Source organism: Agrilus planipennis, unplaced genomic scaffold, assembly GCF_000699045.2.
Source record: "Agrilus planipennis isolate EAB-ADULT unplaced genomic scaffold, Apla_2.0 scaffold194, whole genome shotgun sequence".
NCBI lineage: Eukaryota > Metazoa > Arthropoda > Insecta > Coleoptera > Buprestidae > Agrilus > Agrilus planipennis.
Window position 1 is genome coordinate 585,232 of NW_020438909.1, and position 22,415 is coordinate 607,646.

A 22,415-nucleotide genomic window follows, 5' to 3' on the forward strand; every position below is an offset into this window, starting at 1 on the left:
AGATATTCCAAAAAAACGGAATTATAGCTGAATTACAGCCTTTGCTTTAAATGATCCTGGCGCCTCCACCAAAATTTTCAGCAAAATTTCTAGTAATTACTTTCTATGTTTGTGTGTCTTCACGAATGTCTTATTATCATCATAATATTAATAAAAAGAAAGCATTTACATGTGCAAAATTAAAACAATGTATTTTCATAGTGTTTAACGTAATAAATTGGTCAATAATTTCATCTTTATTCTTTTGGTGGATAATATAGTAGCATTAAAACATTTCAATTGTTTATAACAGTTCTTATTTGTTATTTGCTACAAATTTATAAATGTATAGAATGCAATTAACACATTTGCTCATTTTAAAGAAATAATTGTAGATGATTATATCGTTTTCTGTTAAAATTAAATGATTGTTATAAAAGTAAATGAAATGTTTATATTTTTTGTTGCAGGAGGATCATCTTCAGGATCTTGTTGCTGCGTCGTGAGAGCGATGGGGCTAATTCGACTGCATCCACAAGGGTGAGTTTTTTCAGTTCACACTAAGCTTGTTATCAAATCAAACTTACTTATTTAACTTTCAATCCTATTACTTATTCCTTGTAATAATTATTTATTCTTTCTCTATCTCATAGATAAATACATACATTAAAACTAATAAATTAATTGAGCTGTATTAACAAAACCTTAATCTCACATTTCTTTTATTTATTTCAACTCTAAATATTCTTCTTTTTAGTTGTTTCTTAACAGTTAGCTAATTTAATATTTCTCAAGTCTTATATAAGAGTTTTAGTTAATTTCTTCTTATCTATTTGCATTGTTTTTTTTTACTAGATAATACTAAGCATGAATTCTTATCTTTAAATGCATTCCTCTCGGCTTCCTTGTTTAATTTTTTAGATTGGTATGTATTCTTTTTTTAAATTAGACCAACTTGTTAACATTTATCCATCTCCCTAATTGTTTATTAAAATTATTAATCTCTATATCCTATATCTTTAGTCTTTTCTAATCTTTTCTTCTTAATTTAGTTGGAAATATAATAACACAATTATTTTGTTGCAGGACGACCACCATCAGGAGTATGCCTCGTCGTGGGACTCTATCGGCAGTGTCACGTCGCGCCGGGAGTGTTCTGGAGCGTCCAGCTTCGAACTTCGAAGTCCCCAACACCCGGAATCCCGGAATTTCCGGGATTCTGAGTCTTGGAAACTTCGAAATTCGAATTTCAAGGACTCCAAAACTTTGTTTTGGAGTTCTTGGAATTTGCATTTCGAAGTTTCTGGGACTTAGTATCCCGGAACTTCCGAATTTCGTGTCTTGGGGGCTTCTAAGTTCGAATTTGGACCCTCCACCGTTCGGGCCTTGACCCGGACGCTCTTCGAATAACCAAAACCTTTCGCGCTAAACCTGGTAGGCTTGAAAAATTTGTTTTTGTCCTTAATAAAACACATTATAAGGTTTATCTTCTTTTATTTTGATCTCCCTCCCCCTGTGTGCCCCCCGCCCCTGGTGCCCTCCCCCCCCGGTGTCCCCCGCCCCTGTTGCCCTCCCCCCTCGTGCGGCGATAGGGTTGAGGATGTCTGCTAGAGGGTGTGTTCGTGAGAGAGGGTACGAATTCATAAGGGGTACGAATTCGTACCCTCTTGCACACGCACACACCCTCTTTCGCACACATCCTCTCCCCTATCGCACGCATTCAACCCCTCATTCACACATTCGCACGTGCACTCATTCGTCGATGGGGAAGAGAATGTCTGCTAGAGAGGGTGTGCATGTAAGAGAAGGTACGAATTCGTACCCTCTCTCACATGCACACACCCTCTTTCGCACACATTTTCTCCCCCACCGCACACATTCTCTTTGAGGGTGCGACGAGAGTGAAACTGTGCACTAGAGAGGGTACGTGAGAAAGATGGTATAGATTTATAAGGGAGTTATGAATTAATACCTTCTTTCTGACGTACACACCCTCATTCGTACACATTTTCTCTCTCATCGCACCCATCGTATGCAAGAGAGGGTGCGAATTCATAACAAGGTTTGAATTTGCACCCTTTCTTCCACATGTACTCGCTCACTTGCACATAATTCTCCCTCGCACACGTATTCTCTCTCATTATCACCCTTTCTACTTACATGCTCTCAAGCTCTCCCCACAAGAAGTCCCTGGCACCCCTTCTTATTATTATTACATGATTTTTACAACACCACCTAATCTACAAATACATAGGTAAGTAAAAATATGATAAATATTATAAGAAATAGTTAATCCTAACATGACTTAAATAAATATTCCTATCACATTTATATAATCCAAAATATAAGATAAATACAATTCAAATTCTGTCTTACCATTAATATATCTAAATAAACTAATTTCTAAAATATCAATCGATACAGATTCAACAAAACTTATAATAAATACAAGTACATTTTATTTTAACATCAGTAAGTTACTTCTTAAAAGTTACATTTAGACATTTGTAAAAGTGGATTTATTGATGCATTTATGCATCTGTGTTTTACAATGAATTATTCAGTAAAAAAATATTAAAGAAATAATACAAACGAGCACGTCTTTAAAGCGTCATATAAAATTTGGTGAAGGAACCGGGGTACAGTAAAATACTCTCATGGTGTATGATTGGATGCCTATGTACACAGAAACTGAAAAGTTTAACTTTGTTATTACATTAATTAAATTAAATATAAAAGAATTTTGAAAATTCTGACTGAAGTACAAATAATTTTACATGCAACAGTTAATTTCCCTGACAAACCTAAAATAAAAATTTACACACAACGAAAGTAAGGGCTAAACATAAAGGTAAGTGCATAAAAATGTTGATATACTTTGTATTAAATCACAGTTTTACTATTCGAATGAAAATTATTAAAATATGAAATACTTTAAATGATTAATTAATAAGAATTCAATTTTGAAAACAAAAATTTCGAAAATAAGAATTTATTAATTAGGTGCAGTTATAGACTATGCGATGGTAAATGGAAGAGGGTGGAAAAAATATTGAATTTTTCAAGTTAAAAAAATGATAGGATTGAAGCACATACGATTAGAAAGTGTGTTGAAAGTAGAATGAAATGAAAGGGTAAGTGAACAAGTAAATAGAGAAGTGTTTGACTGAGGGAAGGGAGCAACAGAAGAGTTTAGGAAGAGAGTGGAAGAAAGGGTTGAAGGGATTGAGGATTGGGAAGATATGATTAATGTGATGAGAGAAAGCATGATTGTTTAGATAATAAGGGTAATTGATAGGAGTAAAAAATGGTGAATCGAGGGTAGTTGTTGAAAGGAGAGAAAGGACTATAAAGATGCATTGAACACATGGAGAAGGAGTGAATGTGAATAGAATGAATATAAAAAAGACATTGATTTGAGTATAGGGAGCAGATTAAAAGAAGCAAAGATAAAATAATAAATGATTTAAAGGGAGGGAAACAGAGGAGTGCTGGAAAATAGTAAATAAGTATGGGAAAAGTAACAAACACAAATGACTGGTAAGATATAAGAGGTGGAGTGCTTAAATACTTTAAAAGAATATTGGAAGAGAGGATTATATGAGATACTACTAAAAAGGAGACAGGTAGAAGAGATGAGGGGTTACTAAGGGAGCAAATTACAAAAGGGATTGAGGTGCTAAACAGGTAAACAGCGGTTAAGTCAATCGAATTCCTATGAAGGATTGGGGAATGCAATGAGAAATTACCTATACCAAAATATGGTATGGATGTGGAAGGGAAATGGGATAATTTAAGAAGTTGACAAAGGATACTGACAAAAATTACAGTGGTATTGTAATTATGGATACACGAAAAGAATAAGGAATAGGCTTGAAGAGCGAAGAAAAGAAAGGAATATAAAAAAGCATTAAATATATAGAGAGGAGATGAACGTAAAGAAAGAATATAAAAAACAATTATTGGATCCATCTTAAAGTTTTTCAAACTTTTAAGTATACAGAATACGTTGTTTAAAGTTTAAATTATTTTTTTTCTAAACACAACATNCAATTAATTTGGCGTGTAAAGTGAGAATACCAGAAAGAACTCTTTCAATTAAAATATATTTTCTCACAACAAACAGCAACCATTATTAGAATTACTGAGTAGGTGGTAGGCACTTTTCACTTAAATACCTAAACTTAATTCTGATAACAGGTATTCGTAAAAATATCCCAACCTTGTGCTGCGATTATTATTTATTTGAATTTTAATTGGGATTTAACATTAGAACTAAAAGGGAATTTAAATCGTAACTAAATACATAATAGAAAACAAGCATTTGGAAGTTTCACAATGTCTACTTTATTAACTCTTTACTCATCTGTATGACATTCATACCTAACCCTAGCAAGGCGAAATGTACACAGATAAAGACGAAAATTGTGAACCTTCTCCAAGTGTTTGTTTTCTACTGTTTCCTCAAATTCACCAAGAATCATCAGCGAATTACTATCTTAAATCCTAACATTTTTTCTTTTTGTTGCAGGATCGGACAGATACAACAACTGCATGACGTTCTAGCTTCTACACCACATAGTTCAACAGAATACATGCAAAATTGCAACCCCTTGAGTGTGACAACAATTATCGATCCGATTCGCACCACTCCAGTTCTTCGTCAACGCCGTGAGGACATGAGGTTCCCACATCAGCAATCCAAACGGTCACAGTCAACATTACCAACGATAGGTAGGGGTTTCCCATCGTTATAATTTAAGAAAAAAATATAGATGTCAAAACTGGTCCACCTGGACCAAATTTTAACTAGCTCTTCATGTACCAAAAGATGTTCCACCATCCTATTTCTTATTTCCTTCCTTACTGTGGTTTGTTTTAAATTCCTTCCAACACCTTTTCTACCTAGAATATTTTCATGTTCTTCCTACAATACAACGTATATTTTTAACCTTGTTTTTCCCAGCGTCCACTCTACGTATTGCACCCCTATAAGGAGGTGGTTTTATTTAATTGGTTAATTTTCCCTTCGTTTTTCTTTTTCTCATAGGGAATCCCTGAAGCCACTTGATTTCGTCTCGTCGAGTTCAATTTTTAGACAACATGGACGTGGAATATCCCCAAACACTGAACCAAACCCCTGGACATCAATGGTTTATGAGATGTTACTGCAAACGGTTCGGAAAACCCGGTTAGTTTTCACAATGATGACTGTCTTATATTTTCAGTGTAACTTCAGGATTTGTAAAATCAAATAACAGCTAAATAAAAATGCATAAAGGTGTTAACCAAATATTGTATGAAAATGTCTTTAACAATAGTACGTAAATTAAATATTTCTTCGTAATATTTTGTGAATTTTTCGAAGATAGTATCGAGTTTTACGTTAAAAAGTCTTTTTGTGAGAAAAATGTTTTCCAATTTTCTTTACAGTTACATTATTACAGTTGCAATATTTGCCGTATGTTGGGTTGTCTATATGTCACATTACAAGTTGTATTTTAATTTATTATTCAAGAAAATATAAATTTACAACTTTAACTTCATTTTCATACAATAAATATAATTGAAAGATGAATATTCATCACACTGCTTAAAAACGTAGTTATAGCTCAATTATCACATTTCTTTTAAATTGTCCCGGCGCCTTCACCAAAATTTTCACTAATTTTTTTTATTAATTGTTAACACTGTTGGTGTGTTTTTATAAGCATTTTTTTCTGNAACAATTATTGGATCCATCTTAAAGTTTTTCAAACTTTTAAGTATACAGAATACGTTGTTTAAAGTTTAAATTATTTTTTTTCTAAACACAACATGATGCAACTTATTAAAGTATAAAATGGTATAATTATAGTTAATTGAAATTAGATTTCAGTTTGGAAAAGCTAAAGTTTCACGAAATGAAATAGATATCAAAATGATAATTACTTAAATTTACAAATAATGTCTGCTTTCTTATTATTTTTTTTTTTTGAAAATTCTGACCAATGTACAAATAATTTTATCTGACTGCTACAAAAGTAAAATAAAAATTTACACATAACTAAAGAATGGAGTAAACATAAAGTTAGCAATAAATGAATATGAAAAAGCATTAAATATATAGAGAGGAGATGAACGTAAAGAAAGAATATAAAAAACAATTATTGGATCCATCTTAAAGTTTTTCAAACTTTTAAGTATACAGAATACGTTGTTTAAAGTTTAAATTATTTTTTTTCTAAACACAACATGATGCAACTTATTAAAGTATAAAATGGTATAATTATAGTTAATTGAAATTAGATTTCAGTTTGGAAAAGCTAAAGTTTCACGAAATGAAATAGATATCAAAATGATAATTACTTAAATTTACAAATAATGTCTGCTTTCTTATTATTTTTTTTTTTTGAAAATTCTGACCAATGTACAAATAATTTTATCTGACTGCTACAAAAGTAAAATAAAAATTTACACATAACTAAAGAATGGAGTAAACATAAAGTTAGCAATAAATGAATATGAAAAAGCATTAAATATATAGAGAGGAGATGAACGTAAAGAAAGAATATAAAAAACAATTATTGGATCCATCTTAAAGTTTTTCAAACTTTTAAGTATACAGAATACGTTGTTTAAAGTTTAAATTATTTTTTTTCTAAACACAACATGATGCAACTTATTAAAGTATAAAATGGTATAATTATAGTTAATTGAAATTAGATTTCAGTTTGGAAAAGCTAAAGTTTCACGAAATGAAATAGATATCAAAATGATAATTACTTAAATTTACAAATAATGTCTGCTTTCTTATTATTTTTTTTTTTTGAAAATTCTGACCAATGTACAAATAATTTTATCTGACTGCTACAAAAGTAAAATAAAAATTTACACATAACTAAAGAATGGAGTAAACATAAAGTTAGCAATAAATGAATATGAAAAAGCATTAAATATATAGAGAGGAGATGAACGTAAAGAAAGAATATAAAAAACAATTATTGGATCCATCTTAAAGTTTTTCAAACTTTTAAGTATACAGAATACGTTGTTTAAAGTTTAAATTATTTTTTTTCTAAACACAACATGATGCAACTTATTAAAGTATAAAATGGTATAATTATAGTTAATTGAAATTAGATTTCAGTTTGGAAAAGCTAAAGTTTCACGAAATGAAATAGATATCAAAATGATAATTACTTAAATTTACAAATAATGTCTGCTTTCTTATTATTTTTTTTTTTTGAAAATTCTGACCAATGTACAAATAATTTTATCTGACTGCTACAAAAGTAAAATAAAAATTTACACATAACTAAAGAATGGAGTAAACATAAAGTTAGCAATAAATGAATATGAAAAAGCATTAAATATATAGAGAGGAGATGAACGTAAAGAAAGAATATAAAAAACAATTATTGGATCCATCTTAAAGTTTTTCAAACTTTTAAGTATACAGAATACGTTGTTTAAAGTTTAAATTATTTTTTTTCTAAACACAACATGATGCAACTTATTAAAGTATAAAATGGTATAATTATAGTTAATTGAAATTAGATTTCAGTTTGGAAAAGCTAAAGTTTCACGAAATGAAATAGATATCAAAATGATAATTACTTAAATTTACAAATAATGTCTGCTTTCTTATTATTTTTTTTTTTTGAAAATTCTGACCAATGTACAAATAATTTTATCTGACTGCTACAAAAGTAAAATAAAAATTTACACATAACTAAAGAATGGAGTAAACATAAAGTTAGCAATAAATGAATATGAAAAAGCATTAAATATATAGAGAGGAGATGAACGTAAAGAAAGAATATAAAAAACAATTATTGGATCCATCTTAAAGTTTTTCAAACTTTTAAGTATACAGAATACGTTGTTTAAAGTTTAAATTATTTTTTTTCTAAACACAACATGATGCAACTTATTAAAGTATAAAATGGTATAATTATAGTTAATTGAAATTAGATTTCAGTTTGGAAAAGCTAAAGTTTCACGAAATGAAATAGATATCAAAATGATAATTACTTAAATTTACAAATAATGTCTGCTTTCTTATTATTTTTTTTTTTTGAAAATTCTGACCAATGTACAAATAATTTTATCTGACTGCTACAAAAGTAAAATAAAAATTTACACATAACTAAAGAATGGAGTAAACATAAAGTTAGCAATAAATGAATATGAAAAAGCATTAAATATATAGAGAGGAGATGAACGTAAAGAAAGAATATAAAAAACAATTATTGGATCCATCTTAAAGTTTTTCAAACTTTTAAGTATACAGAATACGTTGTTTAAAGTTTAAATTATTTTTTTTCTAAACACAACATGATGCAACTTATTAAAGTATAAAATGGTATAATTATAGTTAATTGAAATTAGATTTCAGTTTGGAAAAGCTAAAGTTTCACGAAATGAAATAGATATCAAAATGATAATTACTTAAATTTACAAATAATGTCTGCTTTCTTATTATTTTTTTTTTTTGAAAATTCTGACCAATGTACAAATAATTTTATCTGACTGCTACAAAAGTAAAATAAAAATTTACACATAACTAAAGAATGGAGTAAACATAAAGTTAGCAATAAATGAATATGAAAAAGCATTAAATATATAGAGAGGAGATGAACGTAAAGAAAGAATATAAAAAACAATTATTGGATCCATCTTAAAGTTTTTCAAACTTTTAAGTATACAGAATACGTTGTTTAAAGTTTAAATTATTTTTTTTCTAAACACAACATGATGCAACTTATTAAAGTATAAAATGGTATAATTATAGTTAATTGAAATTAGATTTCAGTTTGGAAAAGCTAAAGTTTCACGAAATGAAATAGATATCAAAATGATAATTACTTAAATTTACAAATAATGTCTGCTTTCTTATTATTTTTTTTTTTTGAAAATTCTGACCAATGTACAAATAATTTTATCTGACTGCTACAAAAGTAAAATAAAAATTTACACATAACTAAAGAATGGAGTAAACATAAAGTTAGCAATAAATGAATATGAAAAAGCATTAAATATATAGAGAGGAGATGAACGTAAAGAAAGAATATAAAAAACAATTATTGGATCCATCTTAAAGTTTTTCAAACTTTTAAGTATACAGAATACGTTGTTTAAAGTTTAAATTATTTTTTTTCTAAACACAACATGATGCAACTTATTAAAGTATAAAATGGTATAATTATAGTTAATTGAAATTAGATTTCAGTTTGGAAAAGCTAAAGTTTCACGAAATGAAATAGATATCAAAATGATAATTACTTAAATTTACAAATAATGTCTGCTTTCTTATTATTTTTTTTTTTTGAAAATTCTGACCAATGTACAAATAATTTTATCTGACTGCTACAAAAGTAAAATAAAAATTTACACATAACTAAAGAATGGAGTAAACATAAAGTTAGCAATAAATGAATATGAAAAAGCATTAAATATATAGAGAGGAGATGAACGTAAAGAAAGAATATAAAAAACAATTATTGGATCCATCTTAAAGTTTTTCAAACTTTTAAGTATACAGAATACGTTGTTTAAAGTTTAAATTATTTTTTTTCTAAACACAACATGATGCAACTTATTAAAGTATAAAATGGTATAATTATAGTTAATTGAAATTAGATTTCAGTTTGGAAAAGCTAAAGTTTCACGAAATGAAATAGATATCAAAATGATAATTACTTAAATTTACAAATAATGTCTGCTTTCTTATTATTTTTTTTTTTTGAAAATTCTGACCAATGTACAAATAATTTTATCTGACTGCTACAAAAGTAAAATAAAAATTTACACATAACTAAAGAATGGAGTAAACATAAAGTTAGCAATAAATGAATATGAAAAAGCATTAAATATATAGAGAGGAGATGAACGTAAAGAAAGAATATAAAAAACAATTATTGGATCCATCTTAAAGTTTTTCAAACTTTTAAGTATACAGAATACGTTGTTTAAAGTTTAAATTATTTTTTTTCTAAACACAACATGATGCAACTTATTAAAGTATAAAATGGTATAATTATAGTTAATTGAAATTAGATTTCAGTTTGGAAAAGCTAAAGTTTCACGAAATGAAATAGATATCAAAATGATAATTACTTAAATTTACAAATAATGTCTGCTTTCTTATTATTTTTTTTTTTTGAAAATTCTGACCAATGTACAAATAATTTTATCTGACTGCTACAAAAGTAAAATAAAAATTTACACATAACTAAAGAATGGAGTAAACATAAAGTTAGCAATAAATGAATATGAAAAAGCATTAAATATATAGAGAGGAGATGAACGTAAAGAAAGAATATAAAAAACAATTATTGGATCCATCTTAAAGTTTTTCAAACTTTTAAGTATACAGAATACGTTGTTTAAAGTTTAAATTATTTTTTTTCTAAACACAACATGATGCAACTTATTAAAGTATAAAATGGTATAATTATAGTTAATTGAAATTAGATTTCAGTTTGGAAAAGCTAAAGTTTCACGAAATGAAATAGATATCAAAATGATAATTACTTAAATTTACAAATAATGTCTGCTTTCTTATTATTTTTTTTTTTTGAAAATTCTGACCAATGTACAAATAATTTTATCTGACTGCTACAAAAGTAAAATAAAAATTTACACATAACTAAAGAATGGAGTAAACATAAAGTTAGCAATAAATGAATATGAAAAAGCATTAAATATATAGAGAGGAGATGAACGTAAAGAAAGAATATAAAAAACAATTATTGGATCCATCTTAAAGTTTTTCAAACTTTTAAGTATACAGAATACGTTGTTTAAAGTTTAAATTATTTTTTTTCTAAACACAACATGATGCAACTTATTAAAGTATAAAATGGTATAATTATAGTTAATTGAAATTAGATTTCAGTTTGGAAAAGCTAAAGTTTCACGAAATGAAATAGATATCAAAATGATAATTACTTAAATTTACAAATAATGTCTGCTTTCTTATTATTTTTTTTTTTTGAAAATTCTGACCAATGTACAAATAATTTTATCTGACTGCTACAAAAGTAAAATAAAAATTTACACATAACTAAAGAATGGAGTAAACATAAAGTTAGCAATAAATGAATATGAAAAAGCATTAAATATATAGAGAGGAGATGAACGTAAAGAAAGAATATAAAAAACAATTATTGGATCCATCTTAAAGTTTTTCAAACTTTTAAGTATACAGAATACGTTGTTTAAAGTTTAAATTATTTTTTTTCTAAACACAACATGATGCAACTTATTAAAGTATAAAATGGTATAATTATAGTTAATTGAAATTAGATTTCAGTTTGGAAAAGCTAAAGTTTCACGAAATGAAATAGATATCAAAATGATAATTACTTAAATTTACAAATAATGTCTGCTTTCTTATTATTTTTTTTTTTTGAAAATTCTGACCAATGTACAAATAATTTTATCTGACTGCTACAAAAGTAAAATAAAAATTTACACATAACTAAAGAATGGAGTAAACATAAAGTTAGCAATAAATGAATATGAAAAAGCATTAAATATATAGAGAGGAGATGAACGTAAAGAAAGAATATAAAAAACAATTATTGGATCCATCTTAAAGTTTTTCAAACTTTTAAGTATACAGAATACGTTGTTTAAAGTTTAAATTATTTTTTTTCTAAACACAACATGATGCAACTTATTAAAGTATAAAATGGTATAATTATAGTTAATTGAAATTAGATTTCAGTTTGGAAAAGCTAAAGTTTCACGAAATGAAATAGATATCAAAATGATAATTACTTAAATTTACAAATAATGTCTGCTTTCTTATTATTTTTTTTTTTTGAAAATTCTGACCAATGTACAAATAATTTTATCTGACTGCTACAAAAGTAAAATAAAAATTTACACATAACTAAAGAATGGAGTAAACATAAAGTTAGCAATAAATGAATATGAAAAAGCATTAAATATATAGAGAGGAGATGAACGTAAAGAAAGAATATAAAAAACAATTATTGGATCCATCTTAAAGTTTTTCAAACTTTTAAGTATACAGAATACGTTGTTTAAAGTTTAAATTATTTTTTTTCTAAACACAACATGATGCAACTTATTAAAGTATAAAATGGTATAATTATAGTTAATTGAAATTAGATTTCAGTTTGGAAAAGCTAAAGTTTCACGAAATGAAATAGATATCAAAATGATAATTACTTAAATTTACAAATAATGTCTGCTTTCTTATTATTTTTTTTTTTTGAAAATTCTGACCAATGTACAAATAATTTTATCTGACTGCTACAAAAGTAAAATAAAAATTTACACATAACTAAAGAATGGAGTAAACATAAAGTTAGCAATAAATGAATATGAAAAAGCATTAAATATATAGAGAGGAGATGAACGTAAAGAAAGAATATAAAAAACAATTATTGGATCCATCTTAAAGTTTTTCAAACTTTTAAGTATACAGAATACGTTGTTTAAAGTTTAAATTATTTTTTTTCTAAACACAACATGATGCAACTTATTAAAGTATAAAATGGTATAATTATAGTTAATTGAAATTAGATTTCAGTTTGGAAAAGCTAAAGTTTCACGAAATGAAATAGATATCAAAATGATAATTACTTAAATTTACAAATAATGTCTGCTTTCTTATTATTTTTTTTTTTTGAAAATTCTGACCAATGTACAAATAATTTTATCTGACTGCTACAAAAGTAAAATAAAAATTTACACATAACTAAAGAATGGAGTAAACATAAAGTTAGCAATAAATGAATATGAAAAAGCATTAAATATATAGAGAGGAGATGAACGTAAAGAAAGAATATAAAAAACAATTATTGGATCCATCTTAAAGACAACTTTTAAGTATACAGAATACGTTGTTTAAAGTTTAAAATAATTTTGTTCTAAACACAACATGATGCAACTTATTAAAGTATGAAATGCTATAATTATAGTTAATTGAAATTAGATTTCAGTTTAGAAAAGCTAAAGTTTCACGAAATGAAATGGATATCAAAATGATAATTAATTAAATTCAAAAGTAATGTCTGCTTTCTTATTGTTTTGAAAATTCTGACCAATGTACAAATAATTTTACATGCAACAGTTAATCCTGACAAACCTAAAATAAAAATTTACACAGAACTAAGGTAAGGGCTAAACATAAAGGTAAGTGCATAAAAATGTTGATATACTTTGTATTAAATTACAGTTTTACTATTCGAATGCAAATTATTAAAATATGAAATAGTTTAAATGATTAATTAATAAGAATTCAATTTTGAATACAAAAATTTCGAAGATAAGAATTTATTAATTAGGTGCAGTTATAGATTATGCGATGGTAAATGGAAGAGGGTGGAAAAAATATTGAATTTTTCAAGTTAAAAGAAGCACCTACGATTAGAAAGTGTGTTGAAAGTAGAAAGAAATGAAAGAGTAAGTGAACAGGTATATGGAGAAGTGTTTGACTGAGGGAAGGAAGCAACAGGAGATTTTAGGAACAGAGTGGAAGAAAGGGTTGAAGGGATTGAGGATTGGAAAGATATGATTAATATGATAAGAGAAAGCATGATTGTTTAGATAATAAGGGTAATTGATAGGAGTAAAAAATGGTGAATCGAGGGTAGTTGTTGAAAGGAGAGAAAGGACTATAAAGATGCATTGAACAGATGGAGGAGTGAATGTGGATAGAATAAGTATAAAAAAACAATGATTTGAGTATAAAAAGAAGCAAAGATAAAATAATAAATGATTTAAGTATACAGAATACGTTGTTTAAAGTATAAAATATTTTTTTTCTAAACACAACATGATGCAACTTATTAAAGTATAAAATGCTATAATTATAGTTAATTGAAATTAGATTACATTAAATAGTTTTTTTTTGTTGCAGGGTCCGCCTCGCACCACTTCAGTTCTTCGTCAACGCCGTGAGGACATGAGGTTCCCAAATCAGCAATCCAAACGGTCACAATCAACATTATCAACGATAGGAAGGTACACAGATCTTGGTTTCCCATCGCTATAATTTAAGAAAAAAATATAGATGTCAAAGCTGGTCCACCTAGACCAGTTTTTAACTAGCTCTTCAAGTCCCAAAAGATATTCCACCATCCTGTTTCATACTTTCTTTCGTACTGCCGTTTGTTCTTAATTCCATTCAACACCTCGTTTTTTACCTTTTCCATCTACAATATTTTCATGTTCTTTGTATAATACAACATATTCTTTTAACCTTGCTTTTCGCAGCGTCCACTTTACGTTTAGAACCCTTATTTAATTGGTTAACCAAATATTGTATGAAAATGACTTTAAAAATAGTAGGTAAATTAAATATTTTTTCGTAATATTTTGGGAATTTTTCGAGGATAATAATAATAATTTCACGTTTAAAAGTTTTTCCGTGTGAAAAATGTTTTCCAATTTTCTTTACAGTTACATTATTAGAGTTGCAATATTGGCTGTATGTTGGGTTGTGTATATGTCACGTTACAAGTTGTGTTTTAATTTATTATTCAAAAAAATATAANTTCATCTAACAAATAGATACAAAAGGAACATTTTTCTAAAATATGAAAACTATTTAACTAAAGGACTTTTCAATAAATCCACTTTTATTTACACATTAATAATCTGAATTAAAAAATGAGCCTATAATATAAAATTATTAGTTTCCTTTGCATCAGCAGAAGAAGGTAGAAGATTGTAGATTGATTCAAGAACGTAGTCAAATTTCAAAACGAATTTCTCATCATGGCAGCTGCAACAGGAAGAAACAGTTGTAAACTAAAGATTAAAAACTTTACAAGAGTTCTAATTGCAAATTAATTACCTTTTTCTATGTTTGTGACATCCAATTCGTCCACCTTCCTCCATTAGCAACACAACTGAAGGTGTCTGAAGAAAATTCTAAAACAAAAACCGCATTGTGTTCTTATTTCAATTCAAATGTTAAATTTATTTAAACAAATTAAACAATCATTTTCGATGCTGCTGTTTTAACTACAACTACCTATTGGAACCATAAAATGGTCCACATTTCAACGCATAAGACGCCTTGCTGGGGGACAAAATGAAATTTCTAGTTTTGTCAAAAAATCACATGATGCTTTCCATTTTACAAATGCAGACCTTAATTTATTTAATTCACCTTAACAACTTGTAGTTCCAATTTCAAATTTATTGGAACTACCTCAAAGAAAACTTTTCACAGCATAGATTTTAAAGTAATTCTTTACAATAAGTACAGAATATGACACAACTTATTAAATATATAAAATACTTGAACTTGTACTTAAAATTGAAAATTTAGATTTTAGTTTTACTCATGCCTGAAAGCTATTTAACTTAAGTATTTTTTAATAAACCTACATTTGTTTATACATTAAGGAAGTTAATTAAAAATTGAGGTATAAAAATCATTAATTTCCCTTACATCAGTAGAAGACTTATGGTTCATGAATACACTCAAATTTCAGAACGTAATTATCATCACAGAAGATGCAACAAGAAAATCATTTATAAAACATAAATGAAAAAGTTTTGAGGGGTTTTAATTATAATAACTTACCCTTCTCCTACGTTTGTAAACTCAATTTCCTCCATTACCTATCCAGTAGCAGAAGAGACCATCTATGTCCTCAGAAAATTCTAAAAGAAAAAACAATTACGCTTTTTATTTCAAAGACGATTGATTCAGTTAGTGTTTTAGTTCCAAGTAATAATTCATTGAAATAATCATGAAGAGTATTTTTCTTTAAGACAGGTACAGAATATGACACAACTTATTAAAATATAAAATGCTTGAACTTGTACTTAAAATTGAAAATTTAGATTTTAATTTTACTCATACCTGAAACCTATTTAACTTAAGTAGTTTTTAATAAACCTACATTTGTGGAGATGAACGTAAAGAAAGAATATAAAAAACAATTATTGGATCCATCTTAAAGACAACTTTTAAGTATACAGAATACGTTGTTTAAAGTTTAAATTATTTTTTTTCTAAACACAACATGATGCAACTTATTAAAGTATAAAATGGTATAATTATAGTTAATTGAAATTAGATTTCAGTTTGGAAAAGCTAAAGTTTCACGAAATGAAATAGATATCAAAATGATAATTACTTAAATTTACAAATAATGTCTGCTTTCTTATTATTTTTTTTGAAAATTCTGACCAATGTACAAATAATTTTATCTGACTAATACAAAAGTAACATAAAAATTTACACACAACTAAAGAAAAGAGTAAACATAGAGATAAGTGAATAAAAATGTTGATATACTTTAGATTAAATCACAGCTTTGCTGTAAGAATGCAAGTTATTAAAATATGAAACACTTCAAATTATGAATTTACCAAATTACCAAGAATTCAAAAGTTTCAAAGATAAGAAGGCAAACAGTTCATCTAACAAATAGATACAAAAGGAACATTTTTCTAAAATATGAAAACTATTTAACTAAAGGACTTTTCAATAAATCCACTTTTATTTACACATTAATAATCTGAATTAAAAAATGAGCCTATAATATAAAATTATTAGTTTCCTTTGCATCAGCAGAAGAAGGTAGAAGATTGTAGATTGATTCAAGAACGTAGTCAAATTTCAAAACGAATTTCTCATCATGGCAGCTGCAACAGGAAGAAACAGTTGTAAACTAAAGATTAAAAACTTTACAAGAGTTCTAATTGCAAATTAATTACCTTTTTCTATGTTTGTGACATCCAATTCGTCCACCTTCCTCCATTAGCAACACAACTGAAGGTGTCTGAAGAAAATTCTAAAACAAAAACCGCATTGTGTTCTTATTTCAATTCAAATGTTAAATTTATTTAAACAAATTAAACAATCATTTTCGATGCTGCTGTTTTAACTACAACTACCTATTGGAACCATAAAATGGTCCACATTTCAACGCATAAGACGCCTTGCTGGGGGACAAAATGAAATTTCTAGTTTTGTCAAAAAATCACATGATGCTTTCCATTTTACAAATGCAGACCTTAATTTATTTAATTCACCTTAACAACTTGTAGTTCCAATTTCAAATTTATTGGAACTACCTCAAAGAAAACTTTTCACAGCATAGATTTTAAAGTAATTCTTTACAATAAGTACAGAATATGACACAACTTATTAAATATATAAAATACTTGAACTTGTACTTAAAATTGAAAATTTAGATTTTAGTTTTACTCATGCCTGAAAGCTATTTAACTTAAGTATTTTTTAATAAACCTACATTTGTTTATACATTAAGGAAGTTAATTAAAAATTGAGGTATAAAAATCATTAATTTCCCTTACATCAGTAAGAGACTTACGGTTCATGAATACACTCAAATTTCAGAACGTAATTATCATCACAGAAGATGCAACAAGAAAATCATTTATAAAACATAAATGAAAAAGTTTTGAGGGGTTTTAATTGTAATAACTTACCCTTCTCCTACGTTTGTAAACTCAATTTCCTCCATTATCTATCCAGTAGCAGAAGAGACCATCTATGTCCTCAGAAAATTCTAAAAGAAAAAACAATTACGCTTTTTATTTCAAAGACGATGGATTCAGTTAGTGTTTTAGTTCCAAGTAATAATTCATTGAAATAATCATGAAGAGTATTTTTTTTTTAGACNGCCGGGACAATTTAGAACAAAGGCTATAATTGAGCTATATTTCCGGTTTCTTTAAAGTTGCTTGATGAATATTCACCATTGAACAATATATTTTGTATGTACATGCAGTTAGGGATGCTACTTTATTATTTTTCACAATATTTTAAACTTTAATTTGCTATATAACATATAGGCAACCCAACATACAGCAAATATAATTCTAGTAATGTAACACTAAAGGAAGTTAAAAATACAACGAAAATAACTTGTTGGGGGCTGGTAAGGGAGGAAATTATAAAATAAATAGTGGCACTAAATAAGGACACAACGGTTGGGCTGAATGGAATTCCTGGAGAGGCTTGGAGACTTGTAATGGATATAGTATTAGAGAAATTTTTGCAAAATATGTTAGAGTTGTGGAAAGGGAATACGATACTAGAAGCATGGATATAGAATTGGAGAAATTATAGCAAAATATGGTACGGGTGTGGAAAAAGAAAAAGATGTCAGAAGCATGGAAGTGTCGGGCAATTGGTCCGGTATTGAAGAACAGGAAGAGGGAAAGTGCCAAAAGTTACAGAGGTATTATAATTATGGATACAGGGTATAAAATATACACGTACATAATAAGGGGAAGGTAATGAATATACTAATAAAGGTGGGGATAAAAAAGGGGCGAATGTAAAGGATAATGAAGATTTATAAGAAAATAGTAAGGATTAAAAAAGCACATGAAGGTTTTAGATAAAAGATGTATCAAGTGGGTATTGCAATTAAAGAGAAGCACGCCAAAAATGAGGGGAAGATATGGGAAGAAGCGATAAAGGGATAGTAATCAGATGCATGGAAATGATAAGGGGAGAGGATCTAAGAATATGTGAAAGGACTGGCAAGGGGATTAGGTTCCAAAGAATTTAGGAGAGGAGAAATAAACGTGCCAGTGAAATTTAGAACAGGGAATGAGGGGGTGTAAATATAGGAAGAAGGATAAGGACAGGGAGGTACATAGAATGTCTGAATCATGTGTTAGGAGAATGAGTCAAGCGAAGGAAATTTTAAGGAATAGAGAGTTGTATTCTAAAGTCAATTTAAGAAGTATGACAAAGGAAAATAGCGGGAAAGGTTCGAAAAAAAAGGATAAAAAATAAGTGTCGAAAATCTAGAAAATAAATTTGTATTAATAAAGTATAACATTATCAACAATTACGCTTTTTATTTCAAAGACGATTGATTCAGTTAGTGTTTTAGTTCCAAGTAATAATTCATTGAAATAATCATGAAGAGTATTTTTTTTTAAGACAGATAGAGAATATGACACAACTTATTAAAATATAAAATGCTTGAACTTATACTTAATTAAAAATTTAGATTTTGGTTTTACTCATACTTGAAAGCTATTTGATTTAAGTATTTTTTAATAAACCTACATTCGTTTGCACATTAACGAGGTAAATTAAATAATTAAGGTATTAAAATCATTCATTTCCCTTTAATCAGTAGGAGACTCATGGTTCATGAATGCACTTAAATTTCAGAACGTAGCAAGAAAAGCATTTATAAAATATAAATTCAAAGTTTTAAGGAGCTTTAACTTCAACACTTACCCATTTTCTACGTTTGTAAGCTCATTTTCTTCCATTATCTATGCATTAGTAAAAGAACCAACTATGTCCTCAGAAAATTCTGAAAGAAAAAAACAATTGCGCTCTTTATTTCAAAAACAATTAATTTAGTTATTGTTGTAGTTCCAAGTTATAATTTATTGAAATAATCATAAAGAGTATAAAGAGTGGATAAAATGACTTGTTCATTTACTACATGAATGCAAATCATTATTATTAAATTATAAATAAATTATAGAATGNAATACAATTAAATCCTCTGTAGGTAAAAAACGAAATGACTTTCCGAACAACCCAATAGTATATTACATTTTCTAAACAAATTTTAATGCACATCTAAATACACGAAGAGAACTTCAACTTTAATTTAAATTTATACTATTCTTTGCGCAGTTTAAGATATACTTCGACTGGTGCAAGGATTTTCCAGAAAAGTCCTGTCGAATCTGGGTGTATGAATAAATAAAGAAAACTCCATTACTAAATTAACTGAGAATATTTAAAATTAGTATTATATTTATCGAAATTCAGTGAGAACATTTCAATTTATGAAAATGCAAATTTTAAAATACGAACCCTTAAACTACACAATAAAATTTGATAAATCTTCGCTTTGTGTAATACCTCAACTACGTCATTAAAAATATCTACTAATACCTACTTTTAAATTTAAAGTATTTCTCCTAAATATAAGCTTTCCTAATGAATTGCTACCTGAAGCAATTACGTACGTCGAAACAATTTCAGTATAATTTCCTATAAAGGATTAATAAAACTTTAACAAACGCTTACCTTTTATGATGGAATTTTCCCCGAAAGCTCAGGTACATTCCTCACGCTTTTACAACCACCAATTAATATTAATTCAATTTTATCACTTAACGCTCAAATGTGCATATAAAACACTCCAAACTTTAGAAAATTGCATTCGATAAGGACTAAACTGTTCCGAAAATAACAATTGTGATACAAATCACACAACACAACGTCAACATGGTGTCCTGACACGACTAATCAAAGCTTTACACGAGAACGTCCGTAGCAGGATGATAATAAAAATAACAATTATACTGCCAACACTATTTATTAGTATGTATATTCCACTAGCTTTTTACGAAACAAATAAATTTATATGGTTAGCGCAAAAAAGTTTTGGACAACCAATAAATAAATATTAAAAGAGATTGTCACTATTACTCAGATACAAATATTAATTAAGAAAACATATAATTAATTAACTCCTAGTCCTTTCTTTAATTAAGTTTTCAGTAAGTACGAAACCTATTAAAAAAGTTTTTAAAGAAAACAATTCAACAAATACAAAACAAATACGAACAACCAGCAACTAGGACCATTTTAAATAAAGAAGTACTTTTATATCGGTAAGGATTAGGCAAGTAAATTGTGAGGATTTTTCAAATTTATATCATCTGAAGTATCGTTTGAAACAAAGGACAAGTACCTACAAGAAAATTAAAAAAAATGTTCTTCCGAAAATCTTAAAAGTGATATTTCCAGAGATATACGTCAAACAGGATTTAAAGGACCTAATGTAAACTCCGCTTTTACTGACTTAATTGAATTTCAATTTAGAATTTGTTTAATATATGAGAAAGAATAAGACTTCTACTTCGAAGAAATCGTAATAAGTTATTCAAAAATTTTCGAATACGTCATTGACAGCCACAAACTTTTGAATTTATGTCTACCTCCAGTATCTTTTTGTTTAGACCATATATACCGTACATTTCAGTTTTCATATAATTCTAATACAACTATCGTCCTATTGGTGACACATGAATTTATTATCTCTATTTTTTGCTTCAAAATAGTTGACGTGATATCAAGACGTGGTTTATATTCTAAGCCGTGACCTTCCTTACCTTTCACACAATAGAAGAATGAACAGAACAAAAAGCAAACGTATAAAAATTCATTTGCGGTAATATTAAAAATGAAATTAATAAAATTATACCGTAAATTACATGTAATTAACAGCACAGATAGTAACAATTACAATAACCACTAATAAAAATATTAGTGGTAAATACATACGACTGTTCAATATTAACAAATAATAATTCAAAATAGGAATTTTAGTGTAAAACTTCTTTGAAAACCGTTATCTTAACTTGCAGTTTTCTTGGTCTAATGTTCAATATATCTCTCTTCATCAGCATCAATTGTCATCTACACGAATCCCTCACTAGTTGTACACAATATAATCGTTTATACAATATGCACACGTACCAATGTAAATTTGATAGGTAAACATGTCTCTTAATTAGTAACCGATGTCGCTTGTTCTGTGACATTGATTTGGGTGTGGATGTGTTTGCATTTTGGAATGGAGACAATCGGTAAAATTGATGCATCCATAAACTGTGCCTAACGCAGAAAGTTTTTGGACAGATTTTTAGACAGTCTTTGACCAAATTTTCAAAATGAGCATCACGTCTTCTACTATTACATATAACAACACTTTTTGTTAAAAATTTGTCTTAAAGATCAAGTTTTGAAATTCACGATTAAAGGAACATAAATTTAACAACTGTTTTATCTTTTAATAATTCCATGTATATTTATATAAAAGTATGTATTTGTGCAACGCTAAATAAAAATTACGTGTTTGAATAAGACACTAGTCGTTCTGAAAAGTTGCATTTCTTTTTCTACGTAAATAGATATAAATAAATTAGATGCATACGTCTAATCATTTTTGTCGATTGTTTGATAGAAAGAACTAAACAAAACTAAAAGCATTGGCATAGTTATAAAATAGAGTTTCCAGAGATATACTCAATTTAGATATATAGGGTTGTTCGGAAAGTCATTCTTTTTGTGGAAATGAAAGACAGTTTTCGTATAATAAACAAATACTTTATTAAATTATATATTGACCGTTCTGGTCCAACACCTTTTGCCATCTTTCTGGTAGTAGCATAATTCCACGCTCATAAAATTTTTGGTCTTTGCTGGCAAAAAACTGATNTTCTATTAGATTACACATTTACATATTCCCCTGGCTCCCGAAGTCATAAATTACAAAGTTGCTTAATTAAGAATTAAATAACCTCTAATTAACGGTTCGGTATGCTTATTTGAAGCAAGAAATTTAATTTAAGTTACAAATTTTTCACTTTTCTAATGTTTGAGTCGTTATTAAAAGCAATACCTTTTAATACTAGAGAGCATAATATAA

The 22,415-nt window shown here is 27.6% G+C and overlaps 1 protein-coding gene and 1 long non-coding RNA gene across 2 annotated transcripts; one reads left to right on the forward strand and one right to left on the reverse strand.

Moving 5' to 3' along the window:
• Positions 1 to 441: 441 nt before the first annotated feature.
• On the forward strand, positions 442 to 1,451 carry LOC108741647. The gene is made up of 2 exons (XM_018476512.1): positions 442 to 519; positions 1,066 to 1,451. The coding sequence occupies exons 1-2, from the start codon at positions 491 to 493 to the stop codon at positions 1,367 to 1,369; spliced, it is 333 nt and encodes a 110-aa protein (XP_018332014.1). The 5' UTR covers positions 442 to 490; the 3' UTR covers positions 1,370 to 1,451.
• A 13,068-nt stretch (positions 1,452 to 14,519) lies between these two features.
• On the reverse strand, positions 14,520 to 19,274 carry LOC112904135. The gene is made up of 5 exons (XR_003230912.1): positions 19,196 to 19,274; positions 17,419 to 17,498; positions 15,539 to 15,618; positions 14,801 to 14,877; positions 14,520 to 14,728 (listed from the first exon to the last, which is right to left on the reverse strand). It is a non-coding gene; the product is annotated as an uncharacterized LOC112904135 (long non-coding RNA).
• Positions 19,275 to 22,415: the final 3,141 nt, after the last annotated feature.

Bases quoted from the DNA above. Each gene is read 5' to 3' on its own strand.
- LOC108741647 (XM_018476512.1), top strand. From the start codon at position 491: ATGGGGCTAATTCGACTGCATCCACAAGG. The intron at 520-1,065 runs GTGAGTTTTTTC...ATTTTGTTGCAG, and splicing joins ATTCGACTGCATCCACAAGG to GACGACCACCATCAGGAGTA.